General features: G+C 54.4%; 2 protein-coding genes across 6 annotated transcripts in view; one reads left to right on the top strand and one right to left on the bottom strand.

Moving 5' to 3' along the window:
- The window catches only part of LOC100480908 (mitochondrial chaperone BCS1), a 4004-nt gene extending 1806 nt beyond the window's left edge, over nt 1-2198 (bottom strand). Inside the window, exons 1-4 of one of the 4 annotated variants that reach the window (XM_011233661.3) lie at nt 2109-2198; nt 738-1106; nt 500-639; nt 107-301 (exon numbers count right to left, since the gene is read on the bottom strand). In XM_011233661.3, coding sequence (XP_011231963.1) covers nt 107-301; nt 500-639; nt 738-1057 — 655 coding nt within the window. In that variant the 5' untranslated portion in view covers nt 1058-1106; nt 2109-2198. The other 3 variants (XM_019807639.2, XM_034655181.1, XM_019807641.2) reach the window with 3 other exon arrangements.
- Nucleotides 2199-2227: 29 nt separating this feature from the next.
- The window catches only part of ZNF142 (zinc finger protein 142), a 17472-nt gene continuing 3465 nt past the window's right edge, over nt 2228-16234 (top strand). Inside the window, exons 1-8 of one of the 2 annotated variants that reach the window (XM_034655171.1) lie at nt 2228-2478; nt 2745-2896; nt 4434-4748; nt 7249-7848; nt 8947-9114; nt 10043-10867; nt 12840-13017; nt 13813-16231. In XM_034655171.1, the coding sequence (XP_034511062.1) occupies nt 4469-4748; nt 7249-7848; nt 8947-9114; nt 10043-10867; nt 12840-13017; nt 13813-16231 (4470 nt within the window). In that variant the 5' untranslated portion in view covers nt 2228-2478; nt 2745-2896; nt 4434-4468. Of the gene's footprint in view, nt 2479-2713; nt 2897-4433; nt 4749-7248; nt 7849-8946; nt 9115-10042; nt 10868-12839; nt 13018-13812; nt 16234 lie in introns of both variants that reach the window. The other variant, XM_034655170.1, reaches the window with a different exon arrangement.

The following is a 16234-nucleotide window of genomic DNA, read 5'->3' as shown; positions in this document are numbered from 1 at the left end:
CCCCCACCCCCCCCCCACCGCCGTCTGGCCACAGAGACCAACCTGTTTCGCCCTGCTCTGACACCACATCAAAAACACCGTGGCCAAGACCCCAGCTGCTGCTCACCTCTGTCAGTGTACCACTTGGGGTTATCAATGAATTCCCGGACGTCTCTGACAATTCGATCAGCCAGACCCTGTCCTAGAACCACAGAATTCAGTGGCCGCCGCCGGCGTGGATAGCCAAAAGGACGCCATTCAGAGCCCATGGCTGTGTACATCACCGTCTTCCCTTCCTCCTGCTGCAAGGCCAGCTCTCGAGCTGGTGGGGGGGGGGAGGGGAAGATAAGACAAAGCCAGTAATGCCTCTTTGTCGTACAATTAGGCAGAGCTCTGCCAAAACAGCTTCCCTCTTAGTCCCCTGGGCTCAGATCCTCCTCTCCAAGCTTCCCTTGCTCTGATGTCAAATGCCCCCATCCTTGCAACCCTCAACATAAAGTCAGCCTGTGCCATCCCACACCTTCCTCCAAGATGTTGAAGAAAACCTTTCGGTCAGTGCCCAGAGCCGTGAAGGTGACAGATTCCCAAGGGGTTCCTGTCTGCAGGTCTATCATCTGCATCTCTCGGCTTCGTTCCACTCGGATCCATTTCCCCTGATACCTGAATAAAAATGGTCAAGGCGGAGTGAATGAATGGGTCAAATCCAGCTCTCATTCTCCTTTTCTACTCTTTGAGCCCATCCTGGTTCCCAACCTTACCAGATAAAGTGGTTTCCAGGGCTGGGGACAAATTCAAACTTAGTGGAGATACGCCCACTCTCATGCTGAAGGTACGAAGTCTCAACACTGAGGTGCTGAGTACGGGTACTGTGACGGGTGAGCCAGCTAAGCAACCAGGCATAGCTTCGGTCTCGAGCAGGGACTTCCAGTGTGATCATGTAATGGCGCCGGAATGCCACCAGGCCCAGTTGGGCACCCTTCCGGGCCAGGGCCAGGGCTGTGCCCACGCCCACAAGCCCAAATCCAGCCCCAAAGTAGGGATTGTCCTTCAGGGCCAGAATAAAGTCTGAGAGGGGCATCTTGAGAGGGAAACACGGAACCTTACAGGCTCTGAGGCATTTTCAAAACCTGGGGGTGGGGAGCAGTGGAGATGGGACAAAGCACAAGATTAGTTTAGAAACCGGACTCCGCAATTCCTCCTCACCCTTGCCCCCTCCCTCCCGCAGAAGCCAGCTGCAGGAAGGACAGGTCAGTGCTACCGTGTCTTTCAATATCCTCTGTGGGGAGGAGGAGGTACTGGAATGCAGGAGCTGAGACTCCACGATAAATGTCCTTCACATACCCTGTCCTTTACATGCTCAATTGCTAATATCCTGTTTAGCCCTTTATTGCCTCCCAACTAAACTGCCTCTTTAAAATTTATTTTAGTTCTTGAAATGTCATCTGAATGGGTCTCTCCACCTACTGCTTCACCAAATTGCTACACAGGGATCCAGAACGTTCTTCATAAAGTCTGCTTCAATCCTATTACTCTCATTACCTCCAATGGCTGGCTCTCCAACAGATCCTTGAATTAGGTAAAAATTTCTCTGCCAGGTACTCAAAACCTTCCACAACACGGCGCCTACCTATTTTTCATTGCTTAGGGCCCAATACTCCCTGTTGTACAAATATGCAAACAATCTTCTCCTTGCTCAAGCAGGTCTCTACTCGGAACGCCCATTCTAATTGATGCCTTCCCTCTCTCCAATCGAAGACCTGTCCATTTGCTGCTTCCTCCATAGAGATTTTTCCCGAATTCCCCCCCCCAATAAAACGTGACCTAGTCAAATTCTAGAGATCCCGAAGGATAGGAGGCTACGTCGTTTCTAGTACACCTTCCCGGCCCCTGCCACTTTGCGCGGCGCGCAGGGGGCACGCGGGGCGGTGAACTGACAGCCGAGACTACCGCCGAGGCTCAGAGTAGAATCCAGAATGCCAAAATACCTATGCACGGAAGGCCACAGACAAAGCCCTTCCCCCTCCCGGCCCTTGTCGGACGCCCACAAGTCCCCTCCCGAAGCCCCTCCACAACCCGGCTCGCGCCTCCGGCGGCGTGGTCTGGAGTAACCCGTCACTCCGCCCCCTTACCGCCATGACTCTCTGGCCCTCCCTCTCAATGGTTTCAGCCCCGCACGCTTGAGGGAAGCGCCGCTCGGCCCCGCCCCCGCGTCCCTTCACCCACTTCCCGCCACACCCACCCAGCGGGCCGTGCCGCTCTGCCCCACAGCTCTCGATGGTACTCTTTGGGCTTCTCGGTCGGGGGAAGGAGCAAGGGGAAACGCAGGGGAAAACCATAGAGAACCCCGCCGGCCGACGAGGGAAGAGAGAGCGGCCTCCACCGGCCCGAAGTCCTAGAGGCGGCTGGGCCGGAGGCGGTCGCACAAAGGGAGTCCCGGGAGGCCACTCCAGCGGCTGGAGGACCATAGAGACGCAGCTCCCGCCCGCCCTGGGCCGGGAGGTGAGTGAGCGGCTGCGGGGCGGGAAGTAGTAGGGGGTACGTGTGGAGCCGGCCAGAGGCAAAAGTTTCTCGAGCCGCAGGATGAGGGTGGGCCTGGGCGGCGGGACCCCTTGGGAGGAGGTGCTGAAGGGAGCACGCCGACGATCGGGGCCCCGGCGCATCACAGCGGCAGTCCTGGTGCCCCAGCCGCGTCACTGCTCTGGACCCCGCCCTGTTACCCGCTTCCTCTCCTCAGGACCGTAATCATGACGATGCTCCATCCCAAGCTTTGCAGGTTACAAAACGGCTTTCCCATTTGCTGGCTCTTGTGATTCTCGCTCCCGCCCCACGATGTGGACGCTGTCATCATCTCCACTTTACAGATAGGAAAGCTGAGGCCCTGGGAAGCGAGGTTACTCTATCTGTCTGCGGCCACACGGTGAGTCAGAGCCCAAAGGCAGGTGGAAACCCGGGTGCCTCGGGTCTCATTCTTTCCGCAGGCCCTCTCTCCACCTTAATTTGTCCTTTCTCTTCCTCAATGCCTGTGCCCCAAAGATGGGCTCATTTCTCCTCTTGTGACTACCGGTCTCCCACCTCACCCGCCTTCCAGCGGCTGAAGGTTCAGATTCTCCACCTACTCCGACCTAGTCCTCCCCCGCAGAGCGGTGATAATATTCAGCAAGTGGAGGCTGTGGTTTCCATAGAACCCTCTGACCTCGGAAGTGCACTTCCCATCTACCTTCTGAATCCCCTGAGCCAGGGTTTTGAGTTGCAGGATTTTCACCTGCAGCCTGATTTCCTAGTCCTAAGCCCTCACCTGAGGTGCATGACTCAATTTCATGAAGCGATTACCGTCATTCTTATACATTACTAATTATTCAGCTTCAGCTAATGTTAGCCCTGGATAACAGGATATGCAGTTTAGGTGCCATTCATTTCTCCGTTGTGTTCTAGTGCTGTCAATATGAGTCTGTAGTCAGTGAGTTTGATATTTTTTCACGTGGGTTGCTTTATACTTAAGGAACCACTGGTTTGTTATCTTTGTAGAAAAATGGCTTTCTCTGATGCATCTCCGTGTCTTCAGTTCTTCACTAGAATCTCATCTGTCTGATTGCACAGATGTTGTGTTTGTGTTCAGTGAAGTGGTAATGTCAGTCAGTTGCACCCAGAAATCTCCAAGTCTAGGGAGGGAGACTGATAAGTGACAACGGTGCCGTGTGACAGAGTTTCTGACAGAGCTAGGTACAAGGTGCCATTGGGACCCACTAAGAGTAACTTCTATGAACAACGTCAAGAAGCCTTCATAGCCAAAATGACATTTGTGTAGATTCTTAAAGTATGGAGTTGGTTAGCCAGATGAGAGAGATGGAGAAGGGGAAAAGGTCCATCCGACGGGGAGAGAGAGAGAGAGAGAGAGAGAGAGAGGCATGTGTGAGGGTATGGGAGCAAAAGAGGATGTGGTGAGCCTGGGGAGTGGCAGCTCATTGATATGGCTGGGTCAGAGGTCTGTTAAGGAGCGAGGTGGAAGATGAGTCTGGAGAGGTCAGCAGGGCCAGATCCTGAAGGAAGGGCCTTAGACCCATACTAAGGAATAGTGAGATCACAGTATGGTAAGAGGGGAAGGGACCTCTGAGATCCCTTGGCCCCAGTTTTGTTGCTGATAAGAAAACTGAGGCCCAGATTGCTTAATGATTTCACCAAGGTCACTTAGCTCCAAGAAACATAACCTTCAGTCTTTAATATATTGGCCAAAACTTATTGGCTCTCTCCTAATGCTGATCCCTATTAGCATCTGTATACTTTTTGTTCTGAACATTGTTGTAAAAAGAAAACTTCTAGGTTAGCTAGGTGTGGCATGCTGCCATGCAAGGAAATGCCTAAGTGGGCAGGCACTGGGCCATGCCCCCACACCAACAGGAAAGAAAGTGAGATTTCTAACTCTGTTTTGTTCGGTTTCTCTTGCATTGGCTTATCAGCACATAAGGAGACCACAGAACACCAGTCAGTGGTGATGACAGATCCTGTGTTGGACTCACAGCCAACCAACAACACTGGGGAGATGGATGGACTGTGCCCTGAGCTGTTGCTGATCCCCCCATCTCTCTCCAACCGTGGAATCCTGGAGCCCGTCCAGAGCTCCTGTCCTGCTGGGAACCCCACACCTTTGCCTGCTGACCCAGGCTGCCTGCTGGTAGAGGCCACAGCAACCGAAGAGGACACAGGGAACATGGAGATCATTGTGGAAGCTGTAGCTGGAAACCTGTCCCCAGGTGCTCCTGGAGAGACCCCAGGTACCAACACAGTCATTAGCAGGCCACTGGGACAATCAGCTCTGAGGTTTTGGCTGTGCTATTTTTGACCCTTCTATATAAGTACGATGAGAACACAAGGTAGCATCTTATTTTTATTCTTAGAGATGTTGTCATTTGATTTGCAGTTGGTGAATGTTGATTGAAGGCTGGCAGGGTGGTTCACAACATGGTACCAAGCTCTTGGCAGAGTCTATCCCTGCAAGGATTTCATGTCTGCTAGGCAGGAATCCAGAAGGGAAGACCTTTCTGACACCTCCACCCAATCCTCACTCCTATAGCATATCGACCCTCCCACTTAGGAACTGCAGCCAGGGATTAGGCAAAAAGCCCAGTGTCTCTACCTCCCTGGGCTTGGCAGGGCTTCCCAGAAGTAATCTGGTATTTCCTTGCCCTAGTTTCTTGTGTGTAACATACGTAACTCATCCAAGGCATGTTGTCAAGAGTGGGAGTTGAGCATTTATATTTATGCTAGAAAAAAGATTCTCCCCTTTATTCTTCCCATATCTACAACTTCTTATTTTTAGGTAACTTCCCCGTTGTTAACTGCCATCCTCCGGCTACAGTTGTCACAACTTCTCTTGGCAATGTAGTATGGTGACAACGAATCCTGGGAAAGATTAGCTAATTTGATTAGCATAGAGTGTTTCTAAGCTCCTGTGTGGTGAAGCAAATAATAAAGAATAGACATGGGGAAAACATTTGCAATATATAAGAAAGGATTAAAATCTTTATTTTTTAAAAGATTATTTATTTATTTATTTATTTGAGACAGAGAGAGATAGCAAGATCAGAGCAGGAGGGAGGGGCAGAGAGAGAGGCAGGCTCACTGCTGAGCAGGGAGCCTGATGTGGGGGCTCCATCCCAGGACCCCGGGATCATGACCTGAGCTGAAGGCAGCCGCTCATCCAGCTGACCCGCCCAGGCTCCCTGAGTTAATCTCTTTAAAATTCAAAGAACTCCATAATAAGAAAAAGAAAGGGTGTTTTTTTATTTTTTTGAAAGAGGAAAACCTACATGCAGTTCCCTAAAGAAGAATAAAAATAGTCAGTTGCCATAAGAATGGTTAATCTTATTAACACACAAATAAATTCCAGTTAAAAATAATTATGAGGGGTGCTTGGCTGGCTCAGTTGGAAGAGCATGTGACTTTTTATGTCCGGGTTGTCCGTTCAAACCCCATGTTGGATGTAGAGATTACTAAAAAAAATAATAACCTTAAAAAAATAATAATAATTATGATATGCCATTATCTCAACTTTGGCAAAAATTAAACATTTTTAATAATACTTAGCGTTGGTGGGAAAACAGATATTGTCTTATAGCTTACGGAGAGTATAAATTTAGCATAATCTTTCGAAGGTCAATTTATCTACATAAAAAATTTGAAAATATGTGTACTCTGACCCAGTAATGCCATTTCCAGGGCTCTGTCCTCTAGAAAGTGCTCACACACGTGCACAAGAATACAGGGGTAAGGATGTCTAGAGCAACTTTATTTACAAGGGTTGCAAATAACCCAAATGTCCATCAGTAAAGGCAAGACCTCATTTTGACCTGTTCATGCTTGGAAGTACTATGAACTGGACAGAAAAATATTAGATCTAAAGGTACTCATAGAAAAAAGTATCTGATCGATAGCAAGTGGGGAGGAGGGAGGGGAGCAAATTGCAGAGAAATGACTTAGAAAGGGCTAAAACAACATAGACCAAATGGTGTGTGTAAGGGTGGGATTGGTTATTCTTTCTGTAGGTGCATCCCTGTCATTTGAATTGTTGCGGTGAATTTTTATTTAAACAAAGAAATAATAAAGAGAAAAAGAACCACCAGAGTAGATGTGACACAGAGCTGGGCTGGAGTCATGGCTTTGCCATGAATGAGCACAGTGCCCTAACCTAGAACTCTGGGTCCCTCTTCTCGTAGGGCAACTAGAGGACCAAGTGAGTGTTTCCTAAGCCTTTCTTTGTCAGGGTACTGCCCATTGCTTAAGAAATGGCAGTGATTACCATGAACAGGATTTGGGTCTTTTGAAAATGGATGTTCTCCATTTTATGAATTACTGTGCCTTTGAAACAAATCTCTTTACAGAGTGTGAAAGGAACACCTTGTCATTTAAACTGCAGATATTATCCCCAGATTGTCATTTTCTTCTTTTGAAAGTTCCTGATTTTTCCTTTGGACAAAATGTATTGCCTTTTTTAATGCTTTCTGGACTTGGTTAATGCTTGTGGTATTCATTTAGCAAATGTTTACTAAGTACCCGTTTTATGCCAAATATTGTGCTACATACTGGGAATCCAGATACATATGCAGATAGACTGTCCCTGACTTTACGGGGCTTACAGTCCAGGTAGAAGACTTAAGGTCCATCTCCACCCCACCAATATTAAAAGATTCACCTACATTTTATACTAGGAGCTAATGCCTACGAGTTTCGTTCCATCTGATTCCGTGCCTTTCTCTGTTGGTCCTCTGCCTGCAGGTGTCCTGGTAAAAGTGGTGGAGGTGTACTTCTGTGAGCGCTGTGAGCAGAGCTTCGCGGAGCCCACTCTGCTGGCCCTGCACCAGTGCACTGAGACCCTTATACAGCCTCTGCAGGGCCTGTCTGGCCCCCAGTGTTCTGTAGAGCTGACCTCCAGCAACCTCACTCTCTCTGGCCCTCTGCAGTGCCAGGGCCCACCAGATAGCCCCCTGCCGTGTCCCGTGTGTAGACAGGAGTTTGCCCAACCCCAGGCCCTGAAGAGCCACTTCAAGAGTCACCGGGGCACTCCGGACACCTTCTCCTGCCCAGAGTCTGGCTGTGCGTTCTCCGCGCAAGATCGCAAGGGTCTGCAGCACCACCTGAGGCAGGCCCACGCCGCGGTTCCTGTGCCGTGTTCTTTCCGGGGCTGCCCCCTGCTCTTCGGGAGCCAGCAGGGCATGGAGCTGCACCGGCAGGCCCATTACCCTTTCCACTGCAACCATTGCAGCTTCGTGGGCTCCAACGTCAAACTCTTCCGGCAGCATCAGCGGAGCCACGGGGCCGGGACGCAGGGAGAACTGTCTGCCCAGCAGGGTCTTCCATCCCAGGAGCTGCTGCAAGGTATGAGGCCAAGGCCAGGTAGCCCCTTGCCTGGAACGTAGCCACAGTCAGTCCCGTAGGAGAGGCAGTTGGTTCCAGTGCCATTACCATGTGCATGAACGCAAGGGGCTCTGGAGCAGTGGCTTAGCAGGACAGAATTACTGATTGACATGGGAAGGCCTCTCGAAACCTTGGGCCAGTCAATATATGAGACAAAGAGGAAGTCTTTGTCCATGACAGTGAGTGAGATTTGACTTGGGAGACACTGTGGCCTTGAAGTTATTGACTATTCTGTCTTGATTCGTTTCAGAACTTTTTGAGGGCAAAAGCTGACATGTTCATCAGTGGCTGTAGCCACTGGTAGAATGCTTGTAGACTTCCTTTTAGAGCAAGTGGGATTGGGCCAGAGAAGCTGGAGTTATTTTAAAAAGAAGCCTTGGCGGGGGGGTGCTTCACTGATGCTCCCTCCTCTTGGTCTCAAAAAGAGGGCATGGGGTGAATAGAGGAGAAGGAGGAGGAAATTCGGCTGGGAGAGGCCAGGATTCTGCTGAGAGACCTAGGCTTGCTAAGACTGGTTGGTGCTCTGTTCCCGAAGAGAAGATTCCCTCTTTCCTGGGAAATCATCCTCCGTCTTTGCCTTATTGAAGCAACTGTGTCTGTGGGGGTAGAAGGGATGGATCGGAGGGGACAGGGTGTGATCCTGAATTGCTGAGTTAGGCTTCTCAGTAGAGCAGTTTAGAGGTCCGGCTATGTGTACCTGCACTGAGCCACCAGCCATTAGCCCTGGGGACCTGAGCCAGGGAAGTGCAGCCTACCCATGCTGTACCTCCCAGCCCCTTACCCCCCACTGCAGTGATTTCAAAGCCCTTGTCTTCGAGGGGTCTGAGGATAACGTTATCTGAGGTTTGATTTGCTTTAGGCTTGGAGCATTAATGATAGCTTAGCTCCCGGTCTCCCTCTCCCTGTCTTGAGTGCTAATAAATGGGCAGACCTAGAATCCAAATCCTAGATTCTCTTACACTAAATGGGGAGGGGGTGGGCCTGCCAGCCAGGAAGAGTACAAGCAGGCACTGCTGTCGTCGGCCCCTGTAGACATCATCAAGTTTTATGTGTCTCCAGCTCCCAAACTGCCCCCTAGAGAGGGAGCGCCATCAGGACAAGTGGATACGCCCATGCCCAGGCAGGAGTCAGCGGACGAGGAGGACGTGGAGGAAGAAGAGGAGAGTGGCGCTCCGAAGGACACCCAGAAAACCCTGGGGAAAGGCCAGGGGGCTCAACAGTTAGAAGGTAAGGACGTGGTTGGGCTTGAATCTCTTGGTGATGGGGAGGAATGGATTGCGGAGAGTCTGGCGTTGAGGCTCTGGGGTTTGGTTTTCTGGGCTTTGGTTCATTATCTTTTGTTCTTAACCTTCCACTTTCACACGTCTAGTGGGAAAATGATAAATGCATAAAGACAGTAGAAACAGAATAGGGGTAAACAGAGTTTGCTCTCCTGGGCTGGTTTTCCTCAGGCAGAAAGCTCTTGTGCAGGGAACGAGAAGGTGATATTCATCATACAAGATGGCAGACATACTGGTCAGCAGCCTGTCTTGTCTGGCATTGGGCCCACGAAGATTTTACTTCTGAACCCTTGCTTCCCGGTTTTCCAGCTCACTAGAACAACATTTGAAATGCATCCATCCCACAGGGAGCCCGTTTACTGTCAAGTGAATAAAAAAGATCTGATTGTATTTATGACCAGTTCTCTATGATTTAGAACTCAGTGAACCAGTGTTTGGAAGCAGGAGTACTTGACCTTCTTCTTGTCCCTTCTACATACTCTGTGGGTTTCTTTTCCTTCCAACCAACCCTGCTGATCCCACTGCCTACCCCCATGAACAAGGGCCGGAAGAACAAGAATGCTTCATCCAGACTGTTCTCTTGAGCAGCTCTAGACAGAGGCTTAGGAATAGTAGGTGGCTGGGTAAAGCACTCCAGATGGGTCTGCAACAAGGTCAGAGAAATCCCCGTGACTTTGCTTCTTTCCGTACTTGAATTTCTCGTCTCTTTTTGGAGATGACCCTGTCTGAGATGCTATTATGAGGGTTCACGGAGAGAAAGGGGAAAGGCTGCGTAATGTAGTGTCTGGGCACATGGTGGTTCTACCGCTATCTGGCCAGCCTCTGACCTATCAGAGCATCTTGCTGTCAACTGTCTCTGCCTTTCCCTCTCCCAGGGGATGCGGCTTCTGGCCTCGAGTCCCTCTTCAAGACCCACATGTGCCCAGAATGCAAGCGCTGCTTCAAGAAGCGGACGCATCTGGCGGAGCACCTGCACCTGCACTTCCCGGATCCCAGCCTCCAGTGCCCCAACTGCCAGAAGTTCTTCACCAGTAAGAGCAAACTCAAGACCCATCTGCTACGGGAGCTGGGCCAGAAGGCGCACCACTGCCCGCTGTGCCGCTACAGCGCCGTGGAGAGGAACGCGCTCAACCGCCACATGGCCAGCATGCACGAGGACATTTCCAACTTCTACTCGGACACCTACGCCTGTCCTGTGTGCCGGGAGGAGTTCCGCCTCAGCCAGGCCCTGAAGGAGCACCTCAAGAGCCACACGGCGGCGGCCGCAGCGGGGCCCTTGCCCCTTCGCTGCTTTCAGGAGGGCTGCAGCTACGCGGCCCCCGACCGCAAGGCCTTTGTCAAGCACCTGAAGGAGAGCCACGGCGCGCGGGCCGTGGAGTGCCGCCACCATTCCTGTCCCATGCTCTTCGCCACAGCCGAGGCCATGGAGGCGCACCACAAGAGCCACTACGCCTTCCACTGCCCGCACTGTGACTTTGCCTGCTCCAACAAGCACCTGTTCCGCAAACACAAGAAGCAGGGCCACCCGGGCAGCGAAGAGCTGCGCTGCACCTTCTGCCCCTTCGCCACCTTCAACCCGGTGGCCTACCAGGACCACGTGGGCAAGATGCACGCCCACGAGAAGATCCATCAGTGCCCTGAGTGCAATTTCGCCACTGCCCACAAGAGGGTGCTCATCCGCCACATGCTGCTGCACACCGGTGAGCCGCGCCCCACCCCCCACCCCCTCCACCCCCGCCCCTGCAGTAACGGCCGCGATGGCACACGAGCCCTGACCGTGTGCGAGACGCGTGAAGGGCTCCACATCCGTCGTGTTATTGGACCCAATGTTCCTAGAGCTAAGTCTACCATTCGTAGTTTACAGACGAGCCTTACCGTGAGCGTCACTCGGCTAGTAAAATGGTCAAGCTAGGATCGGAGTCCAGGCAGTCTGAGCCGAAGCCTATGCTGTAACCACAGTGCCGCTGTGTCTCTCCCTTAAGGCCGTGTGCAATTCTGCCTATCCTCGGCGGGCTTGCCTGTTAAAGCAAAGAAACCCAGACCGGGAGAGATCCCTTCCTTTGCGATTCAGGTTTTGAGAACGTGCTTTGAGAGATGGGGGGGCGAGGGGATTGAGCCGTCCACACCCGGGAGAGCCTTGGCAGCCGACTCAGACCCTTAACTGGTTGCCAGCATTATACTGATGCTTTGACTGGCAACCACATTAGGCTTCCTGCTACAGCATCATCCCATTCGTGATCTCTAGGCAAGCATCAGTGGGTTGACAAGACATTTTTTTAAAAATCTCATCAAAGACTCTAGTTTGGGAGGTCAGCTTTTAGGCAGCTTGGGGCAAAGCCATTGTTTCCATTGAGCAGTTCATTTCTGTGCATGCCTTAGTCACCACATCTCATTTTTCTGAGGCCCTTCATAAAACTTCCCATCTCTACAGTGCTCTTTAGTTTGCCAGGTTCTTTTATATTATCTCATTTAATGCGTAGTAACAGTCTTGCAAGGAAGGCAGGTAAAGGAGAGAAACTGAACGTTTAAATGGCCCATTTTGGGATCACACAGCTAGTATTAGAACCAGAGCCAGAACACCATTTCGCTCACCTTTCACCACAGGGGAACGGGCTGAGTGGGTAGGCAGGGATCACAGGGAAGGGTCCTGAAGGAACGTGCCCCCAGCTTCTTGCCCCATTCCATGGACAGCTCTTCCCTGGGTTCTTGCTGGGCACTGCTGAGGACTTAGGGACATCTCGTTTGATCTTCTCACCAGCCATGAGCAGTCAGTATTTTTGTTGCCCCCTCTTTGGAGACAAGGAAACTGAGACTGAGAGGGGTTTCGTGACCTGTCCACGGCCTCATAGTAGTAGTAAGCTGGGATCTGAACCGCCACTTCATAGCTCTGGGTTTCTCTGTGCCTCAGCTTCTTTCTCTGTAAAATGGGGCGGTCCTAGCACCTGCCTTGTAGAGCTGTAGGGAAGTCAGTAAGAGGGGGCATTTTTTTTAAGATTTTATTTATTTACTTGTCAGAGAGAGAGCACAAGCAGGGGGAGTGGAAGGGAGAGGGAGAAGCAGGCTCCCCGCTGAGCAGGGAGCCCGATGCGGGGCTCCATCCCTTGACCCTGGGATTATGACTTGAGCCAGAGGCAGATGCTTAACTGACTGAGCCACCCAGGCGCCTCAAGAGGGGACATTTTTATAAAGTGCTCAAAGGGGGGCACTTCCTAATGCACGTTCTGTATGTTTTAGCTATTAATATCTTTATTAACGTGTTGGACTCCAGAGTCCCAGGTTCTTAACCACTATGTTGTATGGCCTAATTTTTTTTCCAAAACTGGAGGGAATTGGGGTAAGTGGAGCAGTTGGCCGTTAGTGCCAACAAGGTCTACAGCAAATCCAGGTAGACTTGCAAGCTGGTTTTGGAAAGCATGGCCTTCACCGCCCACCCCCCCATTTTTTTTTTTTTTTTTTTTTTTGGCGCGGGAAGCTTTCGCTCCCGCTTGTCATCCGTGCAAGCTTGCGGGTTGGGGCATGATCTGTGTGCTCACTCGNGGCGGCGCGGGAAGCTTTCGCTCCCGCTTGTCATCCGTGCAAGCTTGCGGGTTGGGGCATGATCTGTGTGCTCACTCGATCTGCGTCTGACCCGTGTTTCCTCCCCTCCCACCCCTACCCCCACTCGCACGGAAGGTGAGAAACCTCACAAGTGTGAGCTCTGCGACTTCACGTGCCGAGACGTGAGCTACCTGTCCAAGCACATGCTGACCCACTCCAACACCAAGGATTACATGTGCACCGAGTGCGGCTACGTCACCAAGTGGAAGCACTACCTGAGTGTGCACATGCGGAAGCACGCGGGGGACCTCAGGTAAGAGCGCGCACACGCCCCTGCCCTAGCCCAGGGAGCGGACGCTCCGCTAGCTTCCTCTTGAACTCAGCGTGCTCTCCTGGCCCCAGCGCGACTCCTCCCAGTGGCACTCTCTGCTCCTCTCGTCTCCGTTCCGGTGCCTGTAGCCCGGTGTGCACGGGGAGAGCTCTCTGGGCTCAGGGAAGGGAGCACAGACCCAGAGTCCAGGCCTAGCCGTGAAGGTATCCCTTAAGCTCTCAGAGTCCAGGCCTGGCAAAGTCGGGAGACGGCACTTGGGACTCCACCCCTAGCCATGTTCCCCATCCAGGCAAGCTCCCCTCTGCCCTGCGGCACGGCTGGCCAGGGGGTCTCTCCTGAGCTTTCACGCCTTTGTGGGAGAACGGGATCTAGACACAGAAACGTGCCCCATGAGGCCACAGCCCTGGCAGCTCCTTCCGAGGCCACAGCGGGTGGCTGCTTCATGCGGTCTGCCCTGTGGGGAGCAACGTAGAGTAGGGGTTGGAGCACAAGCCCCAAAGCTGGGCTCTCTGCCCTTCACTTCCTTTGTACCCTGAGGCACGTTAGTAACCTCTGAGGTTGAGTCGCCTCCCTTGGGAGTAGATGCCGATGTCATGAGACAGCGGCAGGGAGTGAGTGAGATGACATGAGAGCCACACTGAGCAGAGCGTCGTGCACAGGAAGTACTTACTGGCTGGTTACGGGAGATTGACCATGGCCTCGTGCACAGGAAGTACTTACGAGCTAGTTATGAGAGATTGACCATGGCGACTTTGCTGTCCCTCCCCCCCTCACCAGATACCAGTGCAACCAGTGCTCCTATCGCTGCCACCGGGCCGATCAGCTGAGCAGCCACAAGCTGCGCCACCAGGGCAAGTCCCTGATGTGCGAGGTGTGCGCCTTCGCTTGCAAGCGCAAGTACGAGCTGCAGAAGCACATGGCCTCCCAGCACCACCCGGGCACGCCGGCCCCGCTCTACCCCTGCCGCTACTGCAGCTACCAGAGCCGCCACAAGCAGGCCCTGCTGAGCCACGAGAACTGCAAGCACACCCGCCTCCGGGAGTTCCGCTGCGCCCTCTGCGACTACCGCACCTTCAGCAACACCACCCTCTTCTTCCACAAGCGCAAGGCCCACGGCTACGTGCCTGGTGACCCGGTATGGCAGCTCCGCTACGCCGGCCAGGAGCCAGAGGGGGCCAGGCCGTGCCCCACGCCCCCTGCTGCCTCCGAGCCCTTGGGCCAGCCGCCCGCCCCACCTGAGGGCCCAGACCGGGACCCTGGGCCTGTGGCGGAGCCCCCCTCGGACCCGGCGCCGCCAGAGACCAGTGAGGAGGAGAGCGCCAGGAGGCAGGACGGCGGGGAGGTTCCGCAGGGGGACGACCTGGTCGGCAGCTCCAGTCCAGCGGAGGTCGAGGAGGGTGGCTGCACGCTCCACCTAGAGGCCCTGGGGGTAGAGCTGGAACCTGTGGCCGAGCCACCCCTGGAGGAGATCGCTGAATCCGCGCCTGTGGCATTCAGGCCCCTGGAACCCTCAGGGCCCCTGAGACTGGAAGGGCCAGATGGAACTTTGGCAGAGCTGTCTACCTTGGAAGGTGCCGGGATGTCTGGCTTGGGTGCTGAAGAAGAGCCCGTTCTGGAAAAGCCAGTCCCTGAGGCCCCTCGAGATCCCCCTTCCTCAGAGGAGCCCCCTGACAGCTGGGCGGGGGCCTTCAAGGCCGCTCTGCCTGCTGAGAGCGCTCCCGTCCCCCAGTTCCCTGAATCGGAGTCCTTACTCAAGGCCCTCCGGAGGCAGGACAAAGAGCAAGCTGAGGCCCTGGTCCTGGAGGGGCGCGTTCAGATGGTAGTGATCCAGGGCGAGGGCCGGGCCTTCCGCTGCCCTCACTGCCCGTTCATTACCCGCCGGGAGAAGGCCCTGAGTGTGCACTCCAGGACGGGGTGCCAGGGCCGCCGAGAACCCCTCCTGTGCCCCGAGTGCGGGGCCAGCTTCAAGCAACAGCGAGGCCTTAGCACCCACCTGCTGAAGAAGTGCCCTGTCCTGCTCAGAAAGAACAGGGCTTTGCCCCAACCAGGTTCACCCCTCCCTCCGCATCCCCTGCCCCCGGGCACCCAGGTCTCCGAGGATGCAGAAGGTGGAAAGCCCCCACCTGCACCGCTAGAAGTAGAGCTAGTGCTCCCCAAAGATGCTGCTCCTGTGCTTCCCCGGGAGCCAGAGCAAGTAGAGGAGCCTCCTGGCACGCTCCACGTCTCCGCAGCGCCCCCTGCAGGAAACGCCTCATCTGCAGAGACCCCTGAGAAGTTCCACTTTGAGCAGGGCAAGTTTCACTGCAGCTCGTGCCCCTTCCTGTGCTCTCGGCTCTCCTCCATCACCTCACACGTGGCCGAAGGCTGCCGGGGGGCGCGTGGCGGGGGAGGAAAGCGAGGGGCCTCCCACACCCCACCCGTTGCCTCCCTCCTGAGCCACGGGGACGCTGCCTCCCTAAACGGTGGGAGTGCAGAGCGCAGCCCCGGGCCTGGGGACGCAGCTCTGGTTCCCAAGCAGAAGGGGGCTCGCTTCTCCTGCCCCACCTGTCCCTTCAGCTGCCAGCAGGAGCGGGCCCTGAGGACTCACCAGACCCGCGGCTGCCCCCTCGAAGAGTCTGGAGAGCTGCACTGTGGCCTCTGCCCCTTCACGGCTCCTGCGGCCGCCGCCCTGAGGCTCCACCAGAAGCGGAGGCACCCCGCCACGGCCCCGGCCCGCGGGCCCCGGCCCCCGCTTCAGTGCGGGGACTGCGGCTTCACCTGTAAGCAGAGCCGCTGCCTGCAGCAGCACCGGCGGCTCAAGCACGAGGGAGTGAAGCCACATCAGTGCCCGTTCTGTGACTTCTCCACCACCAGACGCTACCGGCTGGAGGCCCATCAGTCCCGACACACGGGTGTGGGCCGCATCCCCTGCAGCTCCTGTCCCCAGACGTTCGGCACCAACTCCAAACTGCGCTTGCACCGGCTGAGGGTCCATGACAAGACGCCCACGCACTTCTGCCCGCTCTGTGACTACAGCGGCTACCTTCGCCACGACATCACTCGCCACGTGAACAGCTGCCACCAGGGCACCCCCGCCTTCGCCTGCCCCCAGTGCGAGGCCCAGTTCAGCTCCGAGACGGCGCTCAAGCAGCACGCCCTGCGCCGGCATCCCGAGCCGCCCCCCGCGGCCCCGGGCTCCCCGGCCGAGGCCGCCGAGGGG

The sequence above is a fragment of the Ailuropoda melanoleuca genome, chromosome 2 (assembly GCF_002007445.2).
Source record: "Ailuropoda melanoleuca isolate Jingjing chromosome 2, ASM200744v2, whole genome shotgun sequence".
In the NCBI taxonomy this organism is placed as follows: domain Eukaryota; kingdom Metazoa; phylum Chordata; class Mammalia; order Carnivora; family Ursidae; genus Ailuropoda; species Ailuropoda melanoleuca.
This window is presented reverse-complemented; position numbering and strand designations above follow the sequence as displayed.